The 21,842-nt window shown below is 56.9% G+C and overlaps 2 protein-coding genes across 2 annotated transcripts; both read left to right on the top strand.

Moving 5' to 3' along the window:
* Positions 1-366: 366 nt before the first annotated feature.
* GMIP (GEM interacting protein) lies at positions 367-13,605 on the top strand (the record flags this gene model as incomplete). The annotated part of the gene is made up of 23 exons (XM_080715855.1): positions 367-485; positions 832-1,061; positions 1,159-1,386; positions 1,897-1,981; positions 4,316-4,388; positions 4,475-4,532; positions 5,170-5,295; positions 5,389-5,453; positions 5,541-5,648; positions 6,381-6,461; positions 6,541-6,711; positions 6,803-6,940; positions 7,263-7,459; positions 7,749-7,858; positions 7,937-8,026; positions 8,342-8,419; positions 8,493-8,647; positions 8,794-8,982; positions 9,078-9,215; positions 9,311-9,507; positions 9,821-10,208; positions 13,048-13,105; positions 13,232-13,605. 23 exons carry the CDS (start codon positions 367-369, stop codon positions 13,603-13,605), a joined length of 3,456 nt encoding a protein of 1,151 aa, XP_080571981.1.
* A 2,495-nt stretch (positions 13,606-16,100) lies between these two features.
* LPAR2 (lysophosphatidic acid receptor 2) lies at positions 16,101-17,877 on the top strand (the record flags this gene model as incomplete). Its single annotated transcript, XM_080715793.1, has 2 exons — positions 16,101-16,833; positions 17,564-17,877. 2 exons carry the CDS (start codon positions 16,101-16,103, stop codon positions 17,875-17,877), a joined length of 1,047 nt encoding a protein of 348 aa, XP_080571919.1.
* Between the last annotated feature and the right edge of the window lie 3,965 nt (positions 17,878-21,842).

Here is a 21,842-nt window from a genome sequence, read left to right as displayed (position 1 = left end):
CACCAAAAAAAAATTTTTTTTGGAGTGGGAAGCCAGGGTGGGGCTCAGTGGACCAGCAAATGCTCAGTTCAGCATGTCCACCTGGGTTTCATCCCAGCACCGCAGAAATAAATTGTGGGGTAGGCAGCATAAGCCTTGAGTCACGACTAGGTAGGGGTTTCTTGCTCCCCAATAGCCAAAACTATCAGCAGAGTTCTGCACATACTTAAAAGTGTACTTCCGGCCAGAAATTCCTTGGTGCTGGGTGTGAGAGCGTCTTCATAACAGCCCTTCTCCCCTCCCGAGGCTGGGTGGGTCTTGGCTCTCTGCGCTCCCTGCAAGGTCCTCCTGGCATCCCCCTCCTGCCCAGGCTCTGTACCAGGCAGTATGGCTGGAGGCATGAGGAAGACCCCGGGGCACAGGATGGGCAGTGAGGCGAGGCTCCCAAGAGGGCCAGGGAGGCAGTGCCACCTGGCAGAGGGGCTGCTGCAGCCACCCAGATACAGGTACCTTCCGAGAGGGGTGGTTCTTGGGCAACCTAGTGCAGGAGTCCTCTGAGCTCCTGCCCCTCAGGGGCACTCTGGCTACACTCTACAGCTTTGGAGGTCAGGGTAGGGGGGGTTGGAGGGTCACAGAAACGACCCCAGAACATTAGGGGACTTTAGGTTTGCCCCAAGCCTCCGCCAGGGGGCGCGATGGCCCGGGTCATACAGGTGTAGATTCCTCTGGGCCTGGAGGTCACGGGGTAGTAAGGTGTGCAAGTTTCTGGGACATACACCCCCGTCTGGCGGCCTCTAAAGGTGAAGCGGGGAGCAGCCCTGTCCTGGATCCGTCCTGGTCTGGTCGCTGCAGAGGCCCTGGCCAGACCCGAACTCCGCGGCTCAGGCCAGGGCTGCGTCCCGGCTTCCGGGCCGCGGGGGCGGGGCCGAGGGGCGTGGTCTCCAGGGGGCGGGGCTCCATAGGGCGGGGCGGAGGCGGAGGCGGCAGGAAACCGGGGCTGGTCCCCGCGGGCTGCGCGCCCGTCCCTGTCCCGGTCCTCGCCGAGCCATCCCTGGGCCTAGCCATGGACGCAGCAGAGCCAGGTAGGGGGTCTGGGGGCTGGCAATTGGGGGAGCGTCCCACGACCCTCCTTCAGTTCCTAAATGAAGAGGCCGAGTCTGTTCCCCTCCCTCGGGGCAGCCGGAGAAGAGCTCCTGAATGGGCAGTACGCGAGGATCTTCCGTGGCTGCGACCCCCGAGTCGGGAAGGGCCCGAGACGCAGCCCTCGACCCCATCCCCCTCCAAGCCCTGACGCGGGGCGCCTGGGGGAGGGGGCCCAGGAAGGGGAAGTGGCCGCTTCTGCTTCTGAATTTGGTGATGGGGGCAGGGTGTCACGACCGCTGATGGATGGGGCAGCGGCGGATCCCCGTGGGGCCCCTGCGCCGCCCGCGAAGCGCTCCGCGCCAATCTAGAAGAGGGGCGGGGGCGGCCGCAGAAAGGTGGCAAGGTCCGACTTGCGCTTCCGGCTGTCTTTGTGTCTGTCGTACGCTGAGAGTCACTCAGCCCTCACTCCCTGGTGGTTTCGGTCCGTCCCTGTTTTGCCGCAGGCTCTGTGCCTGTGTGTCCCACGTGTATTTCCATCTGTCTGGCCTGGGGTCCATGTGGTTCCATTGTCAAGACGGCTGTCTCCTCCGGGATAAGGTGGCTGCATCTGGGGCATGTTATGCGGTGCGAGTGCCTCAGCTCCTCAGAGCAGCTGTCTCTGTTTGGTTGTATCTGTAGCCAGCCATCTGCCTGAGCCCACTCTCCCTCTGTGCTACACTCCCTATGGGCCAGGACACACTCTCCCCACACCCCGAATAAGACTGGCTGAGGCGAGATTGTGGATGCAGTGCCATGGGCAGAGGGTGGACTGTGCATTACACGCCCCTCTCCCAGGGTTCCCCCCAGCTCCCGAGGGCAAGAAGAGGTACAGTGACATCTTCAGGAGCCTGGATAACCTCGAGATCTCACTGGGGAACGCGTAAGTCTGATCATGAGTCACCCAAATCCCATCAGGATCCCCGAAACCTCTAATTATTTAGGTGCTGCAAAGCCCCATTTGGAACCTGCCTCTGAGCCCACTGCTCTAATCATATCAGGAGTCTAAGATGGATCCTCCAAATCTCCTCTATGTCAACCAGCCTTAGCTACTTAGTGAGGAGAGGACCTCTGCACCTTAGTGAGACCCTGTTTCAAAATAAAAAATAAGCCAGGCATCGTCATGCCCACTTGTAATCCCAGCATTCAGGAGGCTGAGACAGGAGGATTGCAATTCACAGAGAGCCTCATCTATTTAGTGAGGCCCTTTCAACTCAGTGAGACCCTGTTTCAAAATAAAGAATAAAAAAATAGGGCTGGGCTGGGCATGGTGGCGCACGCTTGTAATCCTAGCATTCAGGAGGCTGAGACCGGAGGATCCCGGTTCATGGACAGCCTCAGCTACTTAGGCCCTCCACAACTTAGTGAGACCCTGTTTTAAAATAAGGAATAGCGCCGGGCGTGGTGGCGCACGCTTGTAATCCCCGCGCTTGGGAGGCGGAGACAGGAGGATCACAGGTTCATAGCCAGCCTCAGACTAGGCCCTCCACAACTTAGTGAAACCCTGTTTCAAAATAAAGAATAAAAAATAGGACTGGGGGTGTAGCTTGGAAGTAGAATTCCACTGAGTTCCATCTCCAGTACCACAAAAAAAATTAATTTAAATAAATAAATATAAATTTAAAAATTTTTTAAATAAATTAAAAAATAAACAGGTATGGTGGTGTACACTTGTAATCCCAGTACTTGGGAGGCTGAGATAGAAGGATGGCAGGTGGGCAGCCAGCCTCAGCTACTTAGTGAGGCCCTCCACACTTAGTGAGACCCTGTTTCAAAATAAAGAATAAAAAATAGGGAGCCAGGCGTGGTGGTAATCCAGGCTTGTAATCCCCAAACTTGGGAGGCGGAAACAAGAGGCTCGCGCAGGTTGAAAGCAAGAGACCCTGTTTCCAAATAAAGAGTATAAAATAGGTCTGGGAGAGCCGGGTGTGGTGGCGCACGCTTGTAATCCCTATGCTTGGGAGGCTGAGACAGGAGGATCGCACAGGTTCGAAGCCAGCCTCAGCTACTTAGTGAGCCTCTTAGCAATTTAGTGAGACCCTGTTTCCAAATAAAATATAAAATAGGTCTGGGAGTATAGCCCGGAGGTAGAAAGCCTCTGGGTTCCACCCCCAGTACCACAAATAAACAAATTTATTTATTTATTTATTTATTTATTTATTTATTTATTTATTTATTTTAAAAATAGGTCTGGGAGTGTAGCCTGGAGGTAGAAGGGTTTCCAGGAACCCCAGGACCACAAAAAAAAAAAAAAAAATAGGGCTGGGGGGGTGTGGCTTGGAGGTAGAATGCCCTGGGTTCAATTCCTAGTACCACCAAAGGGGGGGCAGGGGGACGCTGGCATGGTGGTGCATGCCTGTAATCCCAGTCCTTGAGAAGTTGAGACAGAAGGATCACAGGTTCAAGAACAGCCTCAACAAGCCAGGTGTGGTGGCACATGCTTGTAATCCCAGTATTTGGGAGGCTGAGACAGGAGGATCTGGATTCGTGGACAGCCTCAGCTACTTAGTGAGGCCCTCCCCAACTTAGTGAGACCCTGTTTCAAAATAAAGAATAAACTGGGCGTGGTAGCGCACGCTTGTAATCCCAGCATTTGGGAGACTGAGACTGGAGGATTGTGGTTCACAGACAGCCTCAGATACTTAGTGAGGTCCTCTGCAACTCAGTGAGACCTGGTTTCAAAATAAAGAATAAAAAATAGGGAAGGGGGTGTAGCTCAGAGGTCAAATGCCTCTGGGTTCCATCCCTAGACCCGCCGAAAAAGAAAGAAAGAAAGAAAAGAAAGAAAGAAGGAAAGAAAGCTGGGCATGGTGGTGCACGCTTGTAATCCCAGCATTTGGGAGGCTGAGACAGGAGGATCTGGGTTCGCAGCCAACCTAGCTACTTAGTGAGGCACTCCACAACTTAGTGAGACCCTGTTTCAAAATAAAGAATAAAAAAATTGGGCAGGGGGTGTAGCTCAGAGGTACAATGCCCCTGGGTTCAATCCCCAGCACCACAAAAAATAAAGTAATAAAGAGGTAGGGGTGTGGATCAGAGGTAGGTTCAATCCCCAGTACCACACACAAAAATTCATCTGGTTTCCTCCAAATCCTCCCAGAAACAAGAGATGCCATAGAGGTGATATCCAGGGTCATCCCTAGGGTCCCCAGCACCTCCCCCCAAACACATGCAGGACAGACCGTGCGGAGGTGGCATCTGACCCCTTACCCCGCAGGACCTTTGAAATCCTGGCTGGAGACCCTGGCTTCTCAGAAGACTTGGAGCCTGGCAAGGCGGCTACAGCTGTGGTAAGTGGGGCATGGGTAGACGGCAAGGAGGGGCCTGAGGCAGCACCCCGCCCCGCTTGCTCCTGAATGCTGTCTCCCCCACCCAGGCCAGTGAAGCCGGCCGTTGGAGTAGCCCTTCCCCAGAGGGCCCTGCACCCCTCACAGGTAGGGGACCTTGAGGCCAGGATGGTGGGGGCAGAAAGGAGTCTTGCTTCAGTAATTCATCACTGACCCTGTTGTCTGCTAGGCCTTGTTCAGGTTCAGGGGACACAGCCGTGCACACAGCAAGTCCAAGTCCCAGCCCTCGGGCTGCCCTGGCTCTGGGTAGGGGATGTAACATTGCACCCAGGAGAGTCAGACGTGGTGGCACAAGCCTGTAATCCAAGTACTTGGGAGGCTGAGACAGGAAGATCTCACGGGTTCAAAGTCAGCCTCAGCTACCTAGTGAGGCTCTCAGCAACTGAGTGAGACCCTGTTTACAAATAAAGTATAAAATAGGTCTGGGAATATAGCCCGGAGGTAGAAAAGCCCCTGGGTTCCACCCCCCCCCCCAGTACCACAGAAAAAAAATAAAAATAAAATAGAACTGGGGTGTAACTCAGAGGTAGACCATCCCTGGATTCAGTCTCCAGTACTACCAAAAAGAAAAAAAATTTTTTTGCAACCAGGACAGTGATCCAAAAAAAGGATTGGAGAACCCTGAGGGTACAGATCGGAGGCCACTGGCCTGGTCTGGGGGCTCAAGGGAGGCTTCCACGGGAGGGCAGTGTTCAGAGTTCAGGGGTCCACCCATCTGTCCCAGTGGAGGAACTGGACTTGCGGCTCATTCGGACCAAAGGGGGCGTGGACGCAGCTCTGGAATATGCCAAGGCATGGAGCCGCTACGCCAAGGAGCTGCTGGCCTGGACTGAGAAGAGAGCCGGCTACGGTGAGGGCCCCTCCACCCAGCCAAGCCCGGGCAAGGCCCAAGCACAGAACTCTGATCAGCGATCTCTCTGATCACTGATCTCTCCTTCCACAGAACTGGAGTTTGCTAAAAGCGTCATGAAGATAGCCGAGGCGGGCAAGGTTTCCATCCACCAGCAGGTAGCCACAACCAGTCTTCCCAAAGCCAGACCTTCCAAATCCTCAGTCCTGGCCCCAGCCTCAGCACCTCTGTCCCCTGACTCCCAGAGCCATATGCCGCTGCAGTACATCTACACCCTGTTTCTGGAGCATGACCTCAGCCTGGGAGCCTCGGCCATGGAGACGGTGGCCCAGCAGAGGAGAGACTACTACCAGGTGAGGGCCCAACATGTGACAAAAGAGGGCCGCCATATCCTTCCTGTGGGGCGGGAGGAAGTCACTGCTACCATTGTGGCCATCTTGCTGATGAGGAAACTGAGGCCAGGGATGCTCAGGAACTTGCCCAAGGTTACCCAGCTGAGATTCAAACCAGGCTTCCTGTAAGATTGCAAAACTGTTCTTTTGTTGTTTGTGAGGAGGGGCCTGTGCTGAACGTTCTCAAGAAGAAGCCCTTTGTGTGGCTGGATCTGGGCAGAAAGGATGAGATGGACGGGACCTGCCCATGAAGCTGGGAGGGAGCAAGCCTGGGTGGAGAGGGTCCTAGGGAGCCAGAAACAGGTCCAGGGCTGGGGTGTAGCTAGGAGGCAGAGCACATGTGGTAGGCCACGGGGTCCATCCCCTGCACACTGAAAGAAAAGGCTCCAAGCCAGGCGTGGTGGCGCACACTTGTAATCCCAGCTGAGGCTGAGACCGGAGGATCGCGGTTCTCAGACAGCCTCAGGTACTTAGTGAGCCCTCTGCAACTCAGTGAGACCTGGTTTCAAAGTAAAGAATAAAAAATAGGGCAGGGGGTGTAGCTCGGAGGTCGAATGTCCCTGGGTTCCATCCCCAGACCCGCAAAACAAAGTGGGCGGGGGGGGGGGGTCCTGAGTGGGAATGGGACGTGGGATGGGAAGACTCAGGTGGCGTCCTGAAGTTGCGACCACATCTCCCTCCCACCCTTGCCAGCCGCTGGCCGCCAAACGGACCGAAATCGAAAAGTGGCGGAAGGAGTTCAAGGATCAATGGATGAAGGAGCAGAAGCGCATGGTGAGATCCAGGTTGGGTGGAGGAGGGCAGGCTGGGGAGGAGCGGCCGGGAGCTCACCTGCCCCCCCCCCCGCCCCCAGAACGAGGCGGTGCAGGCGCTGCGGCGGGCCCAGCTCCAGTACGTGCAACGCAGCGAGGACCTGCGGGCGCGCTCCCAGGGGTCCCCGGAGGACCCAGCGCCCCAGGCGTCTCCAGGACCCAGCAAGCAGCAGGAGAGGCGGCGGCGGTCCCGAGAGGAGGCCCAGGCCAAGGTGGGGCCCCGGCCCGCTGCCCCCCATCCCTAGGCCCCCTCCACTCTCCGCTGCTTTCCACACGCGCCTCCCTTGGCCTCGGTCTCCCCAGGCGCAGGAGGCCGAGGCGCTGTATCAAGCCTGTGTCCGGGAAGCCAATGCCCGACAGCAGGACCTGGAGCACACCAAGCGGCGGATCGTGTCGCACGTGCGCAAGCTGGTGCTGCAGGGCGACGAAGTGCTGAGGCGGGTGAGGCCCCGAGCGGACCCCCACACCCGCAGCCCATGGCCGCGCTCCTTTTCGGCCAGGCCCCTGTCCCAAGCTGACTGCCCTCGCCCGAAGATGGTTTATACCGCCGTGCCCAAACCCTGACCCGGCTGGCGTCTGCAGCCAGGCCCCGCCCCGCCTGGCTCCTCCCCCGGGGCCCGACCACGCCCCCGTCCAGGCTCCTCCCCAGGCCAGGCCCCGCCCCCGTCCAGGCTCCTCCCCAGGCCAGGCCCCGCCCCCGTCCAGGCTCCTCCCCAGGCCAGGCCAGGCCCCGCCCCTCATCGGTGCTCGCCTCGCCCCGCAGGTGACCCTGGGCCTGTTCGGGCTGCGAAGGGCGCAGGCGGAGCGAGGCCCTCGTGCCTTCGCCGCCCTGGCCGAGTGCTGCGCGCCCTTCGAGCCGGGCCAACGCTACCAGGAGTTCGTGCGCACGCTGCGGCCCGAGGCCCCGCCGCCCCCGCCGCCTGCCTTCACCTTCCAAGAGCTCGCGCCCGCAGTACACAGGTGGGCCCCATGCGCCGAGCTGAGAGTGAGCCGGGCCTTGCGGTGCCTGGCTGTTGATGCCACGGGGCTGAGCACCCAAGGTCAGAGAACCCGGAGTCTCCGTGGGATGTAGTGCTCTTGGAGTTTGGGGGGTGCAGAGGTTCAGGACTTTGGGGCCCCTGCGCTCAGGGAGCCCTGATTAGAATGGGCATGAAGCCCACAGATCCTGAGGGGACGTGGGCGCGATACCAGGCACTGTCACCCCGGGCAGGTTAGCTGGGGTGGGGTCCTCAAACTCCTCTCCTCTCAGTTCCCCTCTAGACTCAAGGAAAAAGCTCTCTGGAGGCCCCCCTCCAAGGCTGGAGGAGAGTTCTGCAGAGCCAGGCACTTGGGAGGACTCCTGCGCCACCGGCTGGCAGGGTGAGGCAGGGAGGGTCCCCGGAAGTGGCTCCGACCCCCACCCTGGGGCAGCCATCCTCACCGACTCCTCCCGCCTAGGGACTCCAGGCCCCACTCCCAGCAGCGATGTGGACAGCGTGGGCGGTGGCAGTGAGTCTCGGTCCCTGGACTCTCCCACTTCTAGCCCAGGTGAGGATAGGACCTGTCCCTGACCCACCTTCAGCCCCTGGTTAAGCCCTGACCTACCCCCTGATCGCCAGTCCACCCCAGCACTGACCTATTCCCCCAACCTCTGGCCCATTCTTACTCAGAATTCAGAAGCACCCCACAGAGGACTGACCATTCTCTAACCCTTGACTGGCTGACTTCTCCCACCCCCTCCTGACTTCTGACCCCTTTAGCCAAGGACATCTATGGGTGGTTCTGGAAGCCCTGAAAACCACGACTGTCTTTTTAGTCCTGGGGTCCCCCCTAACCCCCAACTTGTGTGACCCCTGACCTCAGGCGCTGGTACAAGGCGGCTGGTGAAAGTCTCGTCCACTGGCACGGAATCTTCAGATGACTTTGAGGAGCGAGACCCTGGTGAGGCTGGAGGCAGGGTGTGGGGTGGGAGGCAGGCCAGGTGCCCCCGACCCCTGACCCTGTGTCCCTGCAGACCCGGGAGACGGGCTGGAGAACGGGCTGGGAAGCCCCTTCAGGAAGTGGACGCTGTCCACTGCAGCTCAGACCCACCGGCTGCGGCGGCTGCGGGGCCCTGCCAAGTGCCGCGAGTGTGACACCTTCATGGTCAGCGGGACCGAGTGTGAAGAGGTGTGTCCTGGGCCTGGACCCCATGTCCTTTCTCTGCCTTCCTGCCCCTGGGACCCACGCTGATCTGATGATCTCTGCACCCTCCATTCCCTGAGGTTCCCCACAACCAACGCCTTCCCTGCTTCCCCTTGTGACCTCCCCCCCAGTGCCTCCTGGCCTGCCACAAGCGCTGCCTGGAGACCCTGCTGATCCTCTGCGGACACCGGCGGCTCCCGGCCCGCACCCCCCTCTTTGGGGTCGACTTCCTGCAGCTTCCCAGGGACTTCCCGGAAGAGGTCCCTTTCGTGGTTACCAGATGCACGGCTGAGATAGAACACCGCGCCCTGGGTGTGCAGGTGCCGCCTTGACCCTTGACCGTCCCCAGACATGACCCGGCCGGCCCCCTGATGGCCGATCACACGCAGATGCCCCCTCCCCCCTTGCCGTGTAGGGCATCTACCGGGTCAGCGGATCCCGGGTCCGCGTGGAACGGCTGTGCCAGGCCTTCGAGAACGGCCGTGCGCTTGTGGAGCTGTCCGGCCATTCTCCTCACGACGTCTCCAGTGTCCTCAAGCGGTTTCTCCAGGAGGTGGGTGCTCTGAAGGCGTGGGGGGTAGAGTCCAGGTGGACTCAGGCTGCAGACCGGCAGCCACCCACACTCGTGTGCCCCCATTCCACCCCCAGCTCACCGACCCCGTGGTCCCCTTCCACCTCTACGATGCCTTCATCTCTCTGGCTAAGACCCTGCATGCAGACCCTGGGGACGACCCAGGGACCCCCAGCCCCAGCCCTGAGATTATCCGCTCGCTGAAGACCCTCTTGGTACAACTGCCTGACTCTAACTACAACACCCTGCGGCACCTGGTGGCCCATCTGTTCAGGTGTGCACTGGTCCCGGAGCCTTGAGATGTGGCCCTTTTCCCTGGATGTGCAATTACTAACCTTTGTGGCTGACCCTTGATATTGGCCTCTCACCTTTGTCATCTTTTCTGAGCTCTGAACCTTAATTCGTGATTCATAACTTTGGGTACTGACCCTTCACCCCCAACTCTGGACACACGTGGCTAGTGGTCTCAAACAGTGGCCAGAGGACCACTTACCCAAGTCACCATTGGGCTGGCTGCAGGTCCTACCTTTACCCTCAGCTGTTGGCTTACACCCATACCCTGACCCTTCTCCTCTCCCCATCTCCAGGGTGGCTGCGCAGTTCGAAGACAACAAGATGTCTGCCAATAATTTGGGGATCGTCTTTGGGCCAACACTGTTGCGGCCACCGGAGAGTCCAGGGACAGCCGGTGCCATCCCCGCCACCTGCCTGCTGGACACCGGGCACCAGGCTCAGCTCGTTGAGTTCCTCATAGTGCACTATGAGCAGATCTTTGGGATGGATGAGCTCCCCCTGGCCACGGAGCCCCTGCCCCAAGACCCCAGCCCAGCCCCGAGGCCCTGCACAGCCACCTCCCAGCCACCACCCCCATCTGTTGCCCCAGGCCCCCAGCCCCCAGCCCTAACCTCCGAGCCCAGCCTGGATCCCAACCCCCACAGTGCCCTGGAGAAGCATCCTGAGGCCACGCCCCCTGAGGTAGGAACCTCTTGGACCCACAGATGTGGACAGGGCCTTAGCTCTGTTTAATTCTCTCATGGTCTCTCTTCCTTTGTCTTGAAGACATTTTTCTTTCTCTCCTCTTTCCTCATTTAACCTGTGCTCATGCTGGAAGAAACAGTAAGGAATGAGGGTGGGTGATAATGGAGTGATGACAGGGGCAGCCCTGCAGAGGTAAGACAGGGTGATCAGTCTTCAACAGAATGTTCACTGAACACCTGCTGTGTGCCAGGCATAGTTCTGGGCACGCAGGTACATCAGTGAGCTGAATATTCAAAGGCCTATCCTCTCGATGTCCACCTTGCAGTAGAGAAAGGCCATCAAACAATAAGTATGCTACGAAGTCAGTTAATAGGCTGTTACAGGTGATGCTGGTGAGTGCCATGGAGGAAGGAGAGATGGAGTAGGGATGGAACACTGAGGACGGATAGGATGGTGTGGCTGAGTCTTATAGAACAGAGGGGCAGGGCGTGGTGGCGCACGCTTGTAATCCCAGTACTTGGGTGGCTAAGACAGGAAGATCACAGGTTCGTGGCCAACCTCAGCCTTTTAGTGAGGCCCTTACAACTCAGACCCTGTTTCAGAATAAAGAATAACTCGCTGGGCGTGGTGGCGCACGCTTGTAATCCCGTGCTTGGGAGGTAGAGACAGGAGGATCGCACAGGTTCAAAGCCAGACGCGCTGGCTTAAGAGATCCTGTTTCCAAATTTTAAAAAGTATAAAATAGGTCTGGGAGTGTAGCCTGGAGGTAGAAGGGCTTCTAGGAACCCCACTACCACCAAAAAAAAAAAAAAAAAAAAAAAAAGAATAACAAAGTGGGGCTGGGGTTACAGGTCAGAGATAGAATGCCCCTGGGTTCCATCCCTAGTACCACCAAAAAAAAAAAAAAAGGAACAGAGGATCTGAGCACAGACTAGAAGGGATGAGGGGTGGAGTAGACCCTGTGTAACCAGGGGAGGGTGTCCCGGGTGGAGGGACAGCCAGTGTAAAGGCCCTGAGGCAGCAGCATGCCTGATGTGTTCAGAACACGGCCCCATGGGCCACCACTGAGCACTTGTTAGACACAGAGCGTACCCCACCATTGAAAGCACACCAGCTTTGCCCGGGCACCATAGGAGCTTCCTGCCATTTCCCCACTGCTCAGAGAGGTCACTTCTAGTGAAAACCACTCACAGATGACGCAGCTAAGGCTTTGGGTAGTTAAATAACTCTGAATGGCAGCCAGAATCTAATGGAGTTTACCCGTCAGGATCCAGAGCTCAGCCATGAACCACGAAGACGGCAACAGTGGGCACTCAGGACAAGGAGAGCAGGAGATGCCCAAGGCCTGTGCACAGGATTCCTACTAGAAGATCCCCTCTCCCTGGGTGCCTGCCACACCTGTGTGTGTGTGTGTGTGTGTGTGTGTGTGTGTGTGTGTGTGTGTGTGTGAGAGAGAGACAGACAGACAGACAGACACTCAGGATTGAACCCAGGGTCATCCGAGCTACACCCCCAGCCCTATTATTTATTTATTTATTTATTTATTTATTTATTTATTTATTTATTTATTTTGTGGTACTGGGGATGGAACCCAGGGGCATTCTACCTCCGAGCTGTACCCCCGGCCCGATTTTTTATTCTTTATTTTGAAACACGGTCTCGCTGAGTTACAAAGGGCCTCACTAAGTAGCTGAGGCTGGCCGCAAACCATGATCCTCTTGTCTCAGCCTCCCGAATGCTGGGATGACGAGTGTGCGCCGCCACGCTCGGCAACAGCCCATGTGCGGTTAATGATGATGATGCTCTGTGCAAGAAGGGCAAGTAGAAAGCAGAGCACACCGTGTGTGTGTGTGTGTGTGTGTGTGTGTGTGTGTGTGTGTGTGTGTTTTGCTGGGAATGGCACCCAGGGGCGGCATCATACTCTGGATTATACTCCCAAACCTATTTTATATTTTATTTGGAAGCAGGGTCTCACTAAGTTGCTTCAAAACCGTATGATCCTCCTGTCTCAGCCTCCCAAGTGCTAGGATTACAAGTGCGCGCCACCACGCCTGGCTTTTTTTTTTTTTTTTTTTTTTTTGGTAGTACTGAGAATTGAACCCAGAGGCATTCTACCTCCAAGCTACAACCTCAAGCCTTTTTTATTTTTCATTTCAAAACAGAGTCTCACTAAGTTGCTGAGGCTGTCCTCGAACCTGGGACCTTCCTGTCTCAACCTCTCAAGTACTGGGATTACTGGTGTATCGCCACTATGCCCATCTAAACAGAACAGTTGTTTTTGTTGTTGTTGTTGTTGTTTCTTTTTTTTTTTTTTTTTTTTGTACTGGGGATTGAACTCGGAAAGTCTACTTTTGAGCTACACTCTCAGCTCTTTTTATTTTATGTTTTACTTTTACTTTTTTTTTTTTTTTTTTTGGTGGTACTGGGGGTAGAACCCAGAGGCTTTCTACCTCTGGGCTATACTCCCAGACCTTTTTTATATTTTATTTGGAAACAGGGTCTCACTAAGTTGCTGGAAGCCTCACTGAGTAGCTGAGGCTGGCTTCGAACCTGTGTGATCCCCCTGTCTCAGCCTCTCAAGCGCGGGGATTACAAGCGTGCGCCACCACGCCTGGCTTATTTTTTTATTTTGAAAAATGGTCTCGCTAAGTTGTGGAGGCTGGGCTTCCTGTCTCAGCTTTCCAAGTACTGGTATTACAGGCATGTGCCATTGCGCCTGGATTAAAGAGAACACTTTTAAGGGTACAATCTGTTCCCCCAGTACTACAAGAATAAACCCTTGGCGCTCTCAGAGTCTCAAGGACCTGGGGTCACACTCCTGGGTTTCTCCCTGCAGATCCTGACTCTGCAGAGTGAACAAAGGGAGGACGTGGCTGAAGATGGGGGAGAGCAAGGTGAGCACGTGGGAGGTTGTTTAGGAGTTCTGGGATGCCCTCGCCCCAGATGACTTGGGTAAAAGTTGGCACTGGGGGGGATGGTCCAGGGAGCTGATGCTCAGCATTGACCACCCCCCTCCACAGTGTCCAGCCAAGGCCCCGAGGACTCACTCCTGGGAACACAGTCCCGTGGCCATTTCAGCCGTCAGCCGGTGAAGTATTCCCGAGGGGGTGTGCGACCAGTCACCCATCAACTGTCCAGCTTGGCCCTGGTGGCTTCCAAGCTGTGTGAGGAGGCCCCTGTCACGCCAGCACACCATGGGAGTTTGAGAGGACAGAGGCCAGGCTCTGCTGCAACCCCCTCTGAGGACAGCCCTCTGCGCCGCACCCCACTGCCCAAGCATTTTGAGATCACCCAAGAGACAGCCCGGCTACTATCCAAACTGGACAGTGAGGCCGTGCCCAGGTCCACCTGCTGCCCAGACCCTCAGCCTGAGGAAACTGAGGACCATCTCTGACCACCCCACCATATCAAGGGGCCAAGGACTGAAAAGGCAGACCTATGTCTCCCCAGCTCCCTCCACCTGGTGGCCAAACATTGTACCAGAAGTTTAATGTTGGGGCTCAGAGAGTTCCTCTAAGAAAAGACTGCAAGGCCTGGGAAGGCCTAAAACACTTTGTAGAGCCAAGCATGGTGGTGCACACCTGTAATCCCAGTACGTGGGAGGCTGAGACAGGAGGATCGGAGGTTTCGAGGACAGTCTCAGCAATAAAGTGAGACTCTGAGCAACCTAGTGAGACCCTGTTTCAAAAACAAAACAAAAAGGGCTGGGGGTAAGCCAGGCATGGTGGTGCATGTTTGTAGCCCTAGTACTTGGGAGGCTAAAACAGGAGGATCACAGGTTCGAAGCCAGCCTCGGCAGCTTAGTGAAGCTCTCAGCAACTTAGTGAGACCCTGTTTCCAAATAAAATATAAAATAGGTCTGGAGGTGTAGCTTGGAAGAAGGCCCCTGGGTCCTTTCCCCAGTACCACACACACACACACACACACACACACACAGGGCAGCTGGGGATGTAGTTCAGAGGTAGATGCCTCTGAGTTCAATCCCTGGTATGCACACACACATACACACACACAATGTGGGCGGGGCAGTGTCCCAGGAGGTCCATACCAGGTACAGGTGATTGCAAGCATCAAAATCAACAGATCAATGGGGTCAGCCGACCCTTGGAGTTGACTCTGGTCTCCCACCTCTGGGACCGAGGTGCACCCTAGTACTTGGTTGGAACCACTTACCCACCTCCTGCCTGGAGTGGATGAGCAACCGATACCCTACATCCTGGTGGTTCCTGGGGTCTGATAGCCTCTAAGTTAACTGCCCTGGATGTCTCTGTGCCTCTGTCTTTGCCAGGGGAAGCGGAGGGGTGGCAGGGAAGAGGCCACCAGCAAGAGCAGATCCCTGGCCCCATTTTACCAACCCGGGAAACCAAGGAACTCTTCATTCACAGGCAAACACCCTCGGGAACCCGCAGGCCATTTCAGGGTGGGCCTGGACGCCCAGCTGAGTCACTGGCCCGGCCCTCCTCCCGAGCTCCATCCGTGTCCCGCTCTGGTCCTACATAATCAAACAAATATAACCAAGTGCAGATAACCGGGACAATGGGGCTGTGTGCTCCGGCCTGTGGGAGGCCGGGGGAGGACGCCGCGGGGCAGGCGGGCGCAGAGGCGAGCCTCGGATGGCACGGAAAGGTCCGGAGCCGGAGCGCCCGGGGCGCGGAGGTCGCCCGCCGGGGAAGCCAAGGCTGGTGCGGGGTTGGGGTCGGGCCGGTGGGTGCCCAGGCGGATCGGGGCGTGGCCTGCCGCTGTGCGGCCATTGGATGCGAGGGAGGGGGCGGGGCAGGGGTCTGGCGGGGGGGGGGGTTGGGAGTGGGGGCGCCGGAGACCACCCGCGGCTGCGCCGGGAGGCGCGAGTTCTCGGGCCGGTCGCCCAGGGACTCGGACCGAAAGCCCGACCCGGCAGGCGCGTGAGGTGGGCAGGGGCGGGGGCGGGGGTCCCGCGCCGGAAATGGAGGGGTTCGCGTCGGGCGGCGAGGCGGGGAGGAAGAGGGCGGCGGCGGTTCCGGCGACCCCGCTCCCGACGCAGCCGCGGAGGTGGGGCTCCCCAGGTGGCGCGGCCCCCAGGTGGCGGGGCGGGGCGGGCCGACCCCGCCTCCCGCGCGCCTGGCCGGGCTCCGGGCGCGCCCGCCGCCGCTCCGCTCCCGCCCGGGCCGCGGGGCCATGGACCGCCGGCCCTCCGCGACCCCCCGCGAGCCCGCCGCGCCCGCAGCTTGACGGGCAGCCCAGGTGAGGCCCGCGCCGACGGCGTGGGAGGACGCGGTCCGGGCAGGGCGAGGCACGCCCCCACCCCCCACCCCGAGCCCCCCGGCTGGGGCCCCGGAGGCCCGCCGCCTCTCCCGCGGCGCTCTTTGTCCCGGAGGCCGCCGGGGTCCTCCGTCCGTCCCACCCGAGGCCCCGCCGGCCCCGGGAAGCCCTCGCGCGCATTCGCCCTCGCTGCCCGCTCGGATCGGCCCAGCCACCGTCTTGCCTCGCGCCGCCTGCCAGGACCCACGAGTGACCTGGGCCTTGGGCGCACACGCCCCCCGGGCTCTGCACCGCGCTGACTCCCCTAGGCCCACGGCTCACCCCGCGGTGTCCTGCCCTAACCGGCCACGGACCGGCAGCACTTGGGCCTGAGTTGCGCCGGAGATGCCTTTTGTTTGGGGTTCTCCAGGTTAAAAAGCAAAACAGGATGCTTTGAGAAAGACCTCCGTCTTTACTAGTTAGTAAGTAAAGGGCTCCCCCAGCAAAGCTGGCTTTTCTAGGGCCCGCCCTCCCCAGACGGCTGCCTTGCTCATAGACATCTGCATGTGCAGCCTGGGCTGCCTGCGTGATTCACTGGCTGCAGCCACTCTGTGTCCTGATGAGGCCTCTTGCACTGACCCCTCTCTCTCTCTGTGCCCCCAGGTGGTCACCATGGGCCAGTGCTACTACAACGAGACCATCGGCTTTTTCTACAATAACAGTGGCAAGGAGCTCAGCCCCCACTGGCGGCCCAAGGATGTGGTGGTGGTGGCCCTGGGGCTGACCGTCAGCGTGCTGGTGCTGCTGACCAACCTGTTGGTCATTGCAGCCATCGCCTCCAACCGCCGCTTCCACCAGCCCATTTACTACCTGCTGGGCAACCTGGCTGCCGCTGACCTCTTCGCTGGTGTGGCTTACCTCTTCCTCATGTTCCACACGGGCCCACGCACTGCCCGCCTCTCGCTCCAGGGCTGGTTTCTGCGGCAGGGCCTGCTGGACACCAGCCTGACGGCCTCCGTGGCCACTCTGCTGGCCATTGCAGTAGAGCGGTACCGCAGCGTGATGGCGGTGCAGCTGCACAGCCGCCTGCCCCGGGGCCGCGTGGTCCTGCTCATCGTGGGTGTGTGGGTGGCCGCGCTGGGCCTGGGGCTGCTGCCCGCCCACTCCTGGCACTGCCTCTGTGCCCTGGACCGCTGCTCGCGCATGGCACCGCTGCTCAGCCGCTCCTACCTGGCCGTTTGGGCCCTGTCCAGCCTGCTTGTCTTCGTGCTCATGGTAGCCGTCTACATTCGCATTTTCTTTTACGTGCGTCGGCGAGTACAGCGCATGGCGGAGCACGTCAGCTGCCACCCCCGCTACCGAGAGACCACGCTCAGCCTGGTCAAGACGGTCGTCATCATCTTGGGTGAGTGGGACACTCAGCCTGCCCGCGGCCACAGGGACCTCCCCTCCTCAACAACCTCCATAAGACGCTAGGAAACACGGGGGCCCACAGGGTGAGGGAGGGTTGTGGGAGGTATTCAACCAGGAGGCAGTGTCTGAGCTGGACAAAGGAAAAGACTTCTAAGCAGAGGCAACAGAAGGCAAAAATCCCAAGGCAGGGCCAGGCCAGAGCCTCCAAAGAGGACGGAGAGGCCAGGTGGCGAGGCTGCAAAGAGAAAAGGTCAGCAAGGCCCTGGAGGTCATGAGCAGGACCGGGTTATGTTCCAAGTTCTGTAAGAAACCCAAAAGGGTTTTCAGCAGGGAGTAATGTGGTCACTCTGGTTACTGGGTATAGAAGGAACTGGATGAGGATACACTCCGCAGCCCCAGAGCAAGGATCAGTTCTTGCTAGTTATCCCTTTCCCCTACCAGGTCACCAGCTGTCTGTCCCACTGTGACCTCCTTTTCCTCAGCCAGTATGTATGGATATAGAAGTATCCAGGGCCCTGGTCACCTTGTACCGATTAGGAAAGGTGTCCCTCTGGCAGACAGAGAAAGGCGTTCCCTCTTAGCGCTTCAGCGTCACACTGCCAAGTGAGAGCAGGTAGCTCCTGCACGCCTACCACACAGGCGCTGCCTGGGCTCAAGCCCTCTGGCCCTGAGCTCAGGCCTCCTGGCCGCTTCTTTACTCATGTTTGGCCTCCGTCCTGCAGGAGCGTTCGTGGTCTGCTGGACGCCAGGCCAGGTGGTGCTGCTTCTAGACGGTCTAGACTGCAAATCCTGCAACGTGCTGGCTGTAGAGAAGTATTTCCTGCTCTTGGCCGAGTCCAACTCATTGGTCAATGCCGCGGTGTACTCCTGCCGAGATGCCGAGATGCGCCGCACCTTCCGCCGCCTGCTCTGCTGCGTGTGCCTCCGCCGGCCCAGCCATGAGTCCGCCCGCTATAACTCCTCGGCCCATACAGCTGCCAGCACTCGCATCATGCTCCCCGAGAACGGGCATCCCCTGATGGATTCCACCCTTTAGCTGCCTTGAACCTCAGCAGGATACGGCAGGCGCCAGGTCTGCAGCCTTGACCACCCCAGCCAGCGGCGCAGATCCCTGGTCTGGCGTGGCAGAGCAGTACTCCCTGACACATGGCTCCACCTGCCCCAGGTGCAGGGAGCTGGGGTCATCTCCAGGCACCTGGGAGGGTGCTGCAGGTACCTGGCTCTTCAGTCATCTCAGGTTTTAAAGTTTTTATAAAACATTCTTGCATTTTTACTGCACGTCCCTGGTAAGCCCTGTGGACTTCCTCCTTTACAGTGCCCTGAGTGTTAAGGGTGGAAGAGATGAGGACTCTCGCAGCCGTGATGCCCAGTGTGTCAAGGTGACGGGAATGATCCACGGGCATAAGGCAGTGACGAGGGTGCTGAGCCTGCCTAGAAAGGTTATGTCCCTGTGCAGCCTCCAGGGCTGGCCTGTCTCCACTAGTACTGAGGCATCCCCGGGAGGCAGGATACAGGAAGTAAACCTTCCACTCTAGGGTCTCCACAGCATTCTGTGGTCAGCTCCCAGTCCTGTCTACCATGGCTCTAGCCTGGTAACAGTCCTTCAGCACAGCATCTCTTTGGCCCTGTTCCCCTTCCTCTTTGGTGGGTGTGGATGCCTATGTGTTACTGGGGATCGAGCCCAGGGCCATGCTACCATCGTGCTACACCTCCAGCCCTACTTTTTGTTTTTGAAACAGGGACTCACTAGGTTGATATAAGTCTCACTACTTGCTGAGGCGGTCCTCCAAACTGCAATCCTGTCTCAGTCTCCCAAGTCTTGGATCACAAGGGTGCACCACCACACCCAGCTTCCTCTTTGTTTCTAGCTGAATGTTACTGCCTCTCTTCGTGGAGTCTCACCTCTGTTTCCTTCCACCTCTTTTGTTTTCTCCTCTTGGTCTCCTTCTGCAGCCTGGGGTGGTCCATGTTCTATGTGAGCCCTCCAGCTCCTGCTCCTTATCTGAATCCAGATTGTTAAAGGTCATATGCACAGCTGTCTCCTTCATGTCACCCACCCCACCACCTACATTCACACCTGAAGCCAGACCTAGTGGGGCCCAGGTAGCAGGATGCAGGATATTGTGTGTGGTGGTAGATACTGGGGATTGAACCCAGGGGCATTCTACCTCTGAACTACACCCCCAGCCTTTTTTGTTTGGGGAAAGGGTCTCCTTAGGTTGCTGAGTCTCGCTGTGTTGGAGAGGCTGTCCTTGAACCTGAAATCCTCCTATCGCAGTTTCTAAGTACCGAGATTATAGCTATATACTACCACACCCAGCTAGGATGCAGAATTTGAGAGTTGCCATTTCTCAAACTCCTCCGATGTGCCTAGCACACTTACAAGTCCTTTGGGAAGCCAGGCGTGGTGGCGCACGCTTGTCATCCCAGCATTTGGGAGGCCGAGACAGGAGGATTCGGGTTCGCAGACAGCCTCAGCTACTTAGGCCCTTTGAAACTCAGTGAGACCCTGTTTTAAAATAAAGAATAAAAATAAGGCTGGGGGTGTAGCTCAGAGGTAGAATGCCCCTGGGTTCCATCCTCAGTACCGCAAAAACAAAAAAGTCCTTTGGTACATTATTTAATTATCACCTGCCTCTTGTGGGTCAGGTATTTTTATGTGAAGATAGTAGTTCCGAGAGATGGGGAACTAGCTTGTTTGTTACACAGCTTAGAAAGGGTATAGAAATTCATTAAGGAACTACAGAGTACCCTGGAAAAAGGGCTTCAGAGTCCCACAAAGCCTGCTCTTATTCACAAATTTACCTGGACTCTTCCCCCATCCCATCCACATCCCCCAAAAGCCTCCGGTGTACCAGTCCAGTGATGAGCCCCCATCAGGTTCCAGGGAGGCACCCTGCCAGGCACAGTGGGCATAAAGCTGGAATCGCTGCTCCTGTCTCACCAGTGAAGTGACAGTTATGTCCCTACTTCTGATTTACATTCTGAATAACGGTGGGAATTTGATTTTTTTTTTTTTTTTTTTTGGCACTGGGGATGGAACCCAAGCGCTTTGCATTCTAGGCAAGCACTCTATACCACTGAATATATCCCAGCTCTTTTTATTTTGAGAGAAAGTCTCATTAAGTTTGAGGCTGATCTCAAACTTGGGATGCTTCTGCCTCAAAACTACAGGTATGTGCACCACTGTGCCCAGCTAAAGGCCAGGTTTTGTTTTGTTTTGTTTTGTTTTTTGCGGGTCTGAGGATGGAACCCAGGGGCATTCGACCTCCGAGCTACAACCCCTGGCCTATTTTTTATTCTTTATTTCGAAACATGGTCTCACTAAGTTGTGGAGAGCCTCACTAAGTAACTGAGGCTGTCTGTGAACCAAGATCTTCAGTCTCAGCCTTCTGAATGCTGGGATTATAAGCATGCGCCATGTCCAGCTTTTTTTTTTTCTTTCTTTTTTTTCGGGGCATTCTACTTCTGAGCTACACCCCCAGCCAAATTTTTTATTCTTTATTTTGAAACAGGGTCTCAAGAAGTTGCAGAAAGCCTCACTAAATAGCTGAGGCTGGCTATGAGAACTTGCGATCCTCCTGTTTCAGCCTCCCAAGTACTGGGATTACTAGCGTGCACCACCACACCCAGCTAAAGGCCAAATTCTTAAACCATCCACTTTTTTTTTTATTATTCCTTAATTTGAAACAGGGCCTCACTAAGTAGCTGAGGCTGGCTGCAAACCTGTGATCCTCCTGTCTCAGCCTCCCAAGTACTAGGATTACAAGCATGCACCTGGCTTAAACCATCCACTTTTGGAGAACCAGAAACACCCTGGTCCTTCTTTATGAAATGGATCTAGATTTCCTATTGGAAAAAATATCCTCCCCTCCTCTGTGAGGAAGGAAGAATGAGTTGAGGTGCTTGGTACTTCTCATGGGACAGTAAGCAGCACAGGTCCCATGGCCTTAGTCTGCAGAGGTGACGACAACCCAGGCAGTTTCAGGCACATGCCCGTGAGGGTAAAAGCCCTACCCATGGAGCTCTGGGCCTGTTGGGCAAATGTGTCATTATGGGTTCTAAGGCCACCTGCAAGCCCCTGCAGGTTGGGGACCCCGTGACCTTGAAAAGTGAGCTCTCTCACGGGCTCTGCATGGCCGTTCAGCATCAGCATCCCCCAGGTTCTCCTTTGGGGTCCTGTCCCATCAGCTTGTCCCTCTTATTCTGTCAGGTGGCACCGAGTTTTTGTTTCTGCCGGTCCCCGAAGCATTCTCCGGAAGTTGCTGCGTATCGGGCCTCCTCCGTGGTGCTGTGCCAACAAGCTGACCTTTCATAGAAGTCACCGCTCTCTGTGGCCTCCGTGTGTTCTATGACTTCCTGCTTTTATGGCCAAGCCTTGAGCTTCCTTCATGAGCAGGCTTTCACTGTCGTAACGGGGCCTGTGTGACTCATTTCTATTCCCCAGTGTCTTCTGCGGAGTCTCCTCACTCCCCAAACCCCAGTCATACCATGTGGTGTTTGGATTTCCACCTCAGCAACGAAAAGAACTAAAGTTTCCCCAGTGAGACTGAGGATGCTTTTTTTTTTTTTTTTTGGTGGTACTGGGGGTGGAACCCAGAGGCTTTCTACCTCCGGGCTATACTCCCAGACCTTTTTTATACTTTATTTGGAAACAGGGTCTCACTTAAGTTGCTGAGAGCCTCACTAAGTAGCTGAGGCTGGCTTCGAACCTGTGCGATCCTCCTGTCTCAGCCTCCCAAGCGCAGGGATTACAAGCATGCGTCACCATGCCCAGCTTCTGGACGCTTTACTTACTGAGCCTGCTTCTGAAGTTTGTCTCCCGAGCAGACAGGTTCTGGGAGGTTCCATGACGTTGGAGAAGGGATTCACATCTACCGCGTTCCTTTTCTTTCTCTTGATCCTTTCCTAAAGGCTAGAAACGGCCGCCTGAGTGGTCTCTCTAACCGGGGTACACGGCTGGGTGGGCTCTGGGTGAACATCATCCAGTCATTCTGTAAC

This window comes from Muscardinus avellanarius (genome assembly GCF_963383645.1).
Source record: "Muscardinus avellanarius genome assembly, chromosome: 18".
Taxonomy (NCBI): Eukaryota; Metazoa; Chordata; class Mammalia; order Rodentia; family Gliridae; genus Muscardinus; species Muscardinus avellanarius.
The sequence above is the reverse complement of the archived record's forward strand: the minus strand, read 5'-3'. Positions and strand labels throughout refer to the sequence as shown.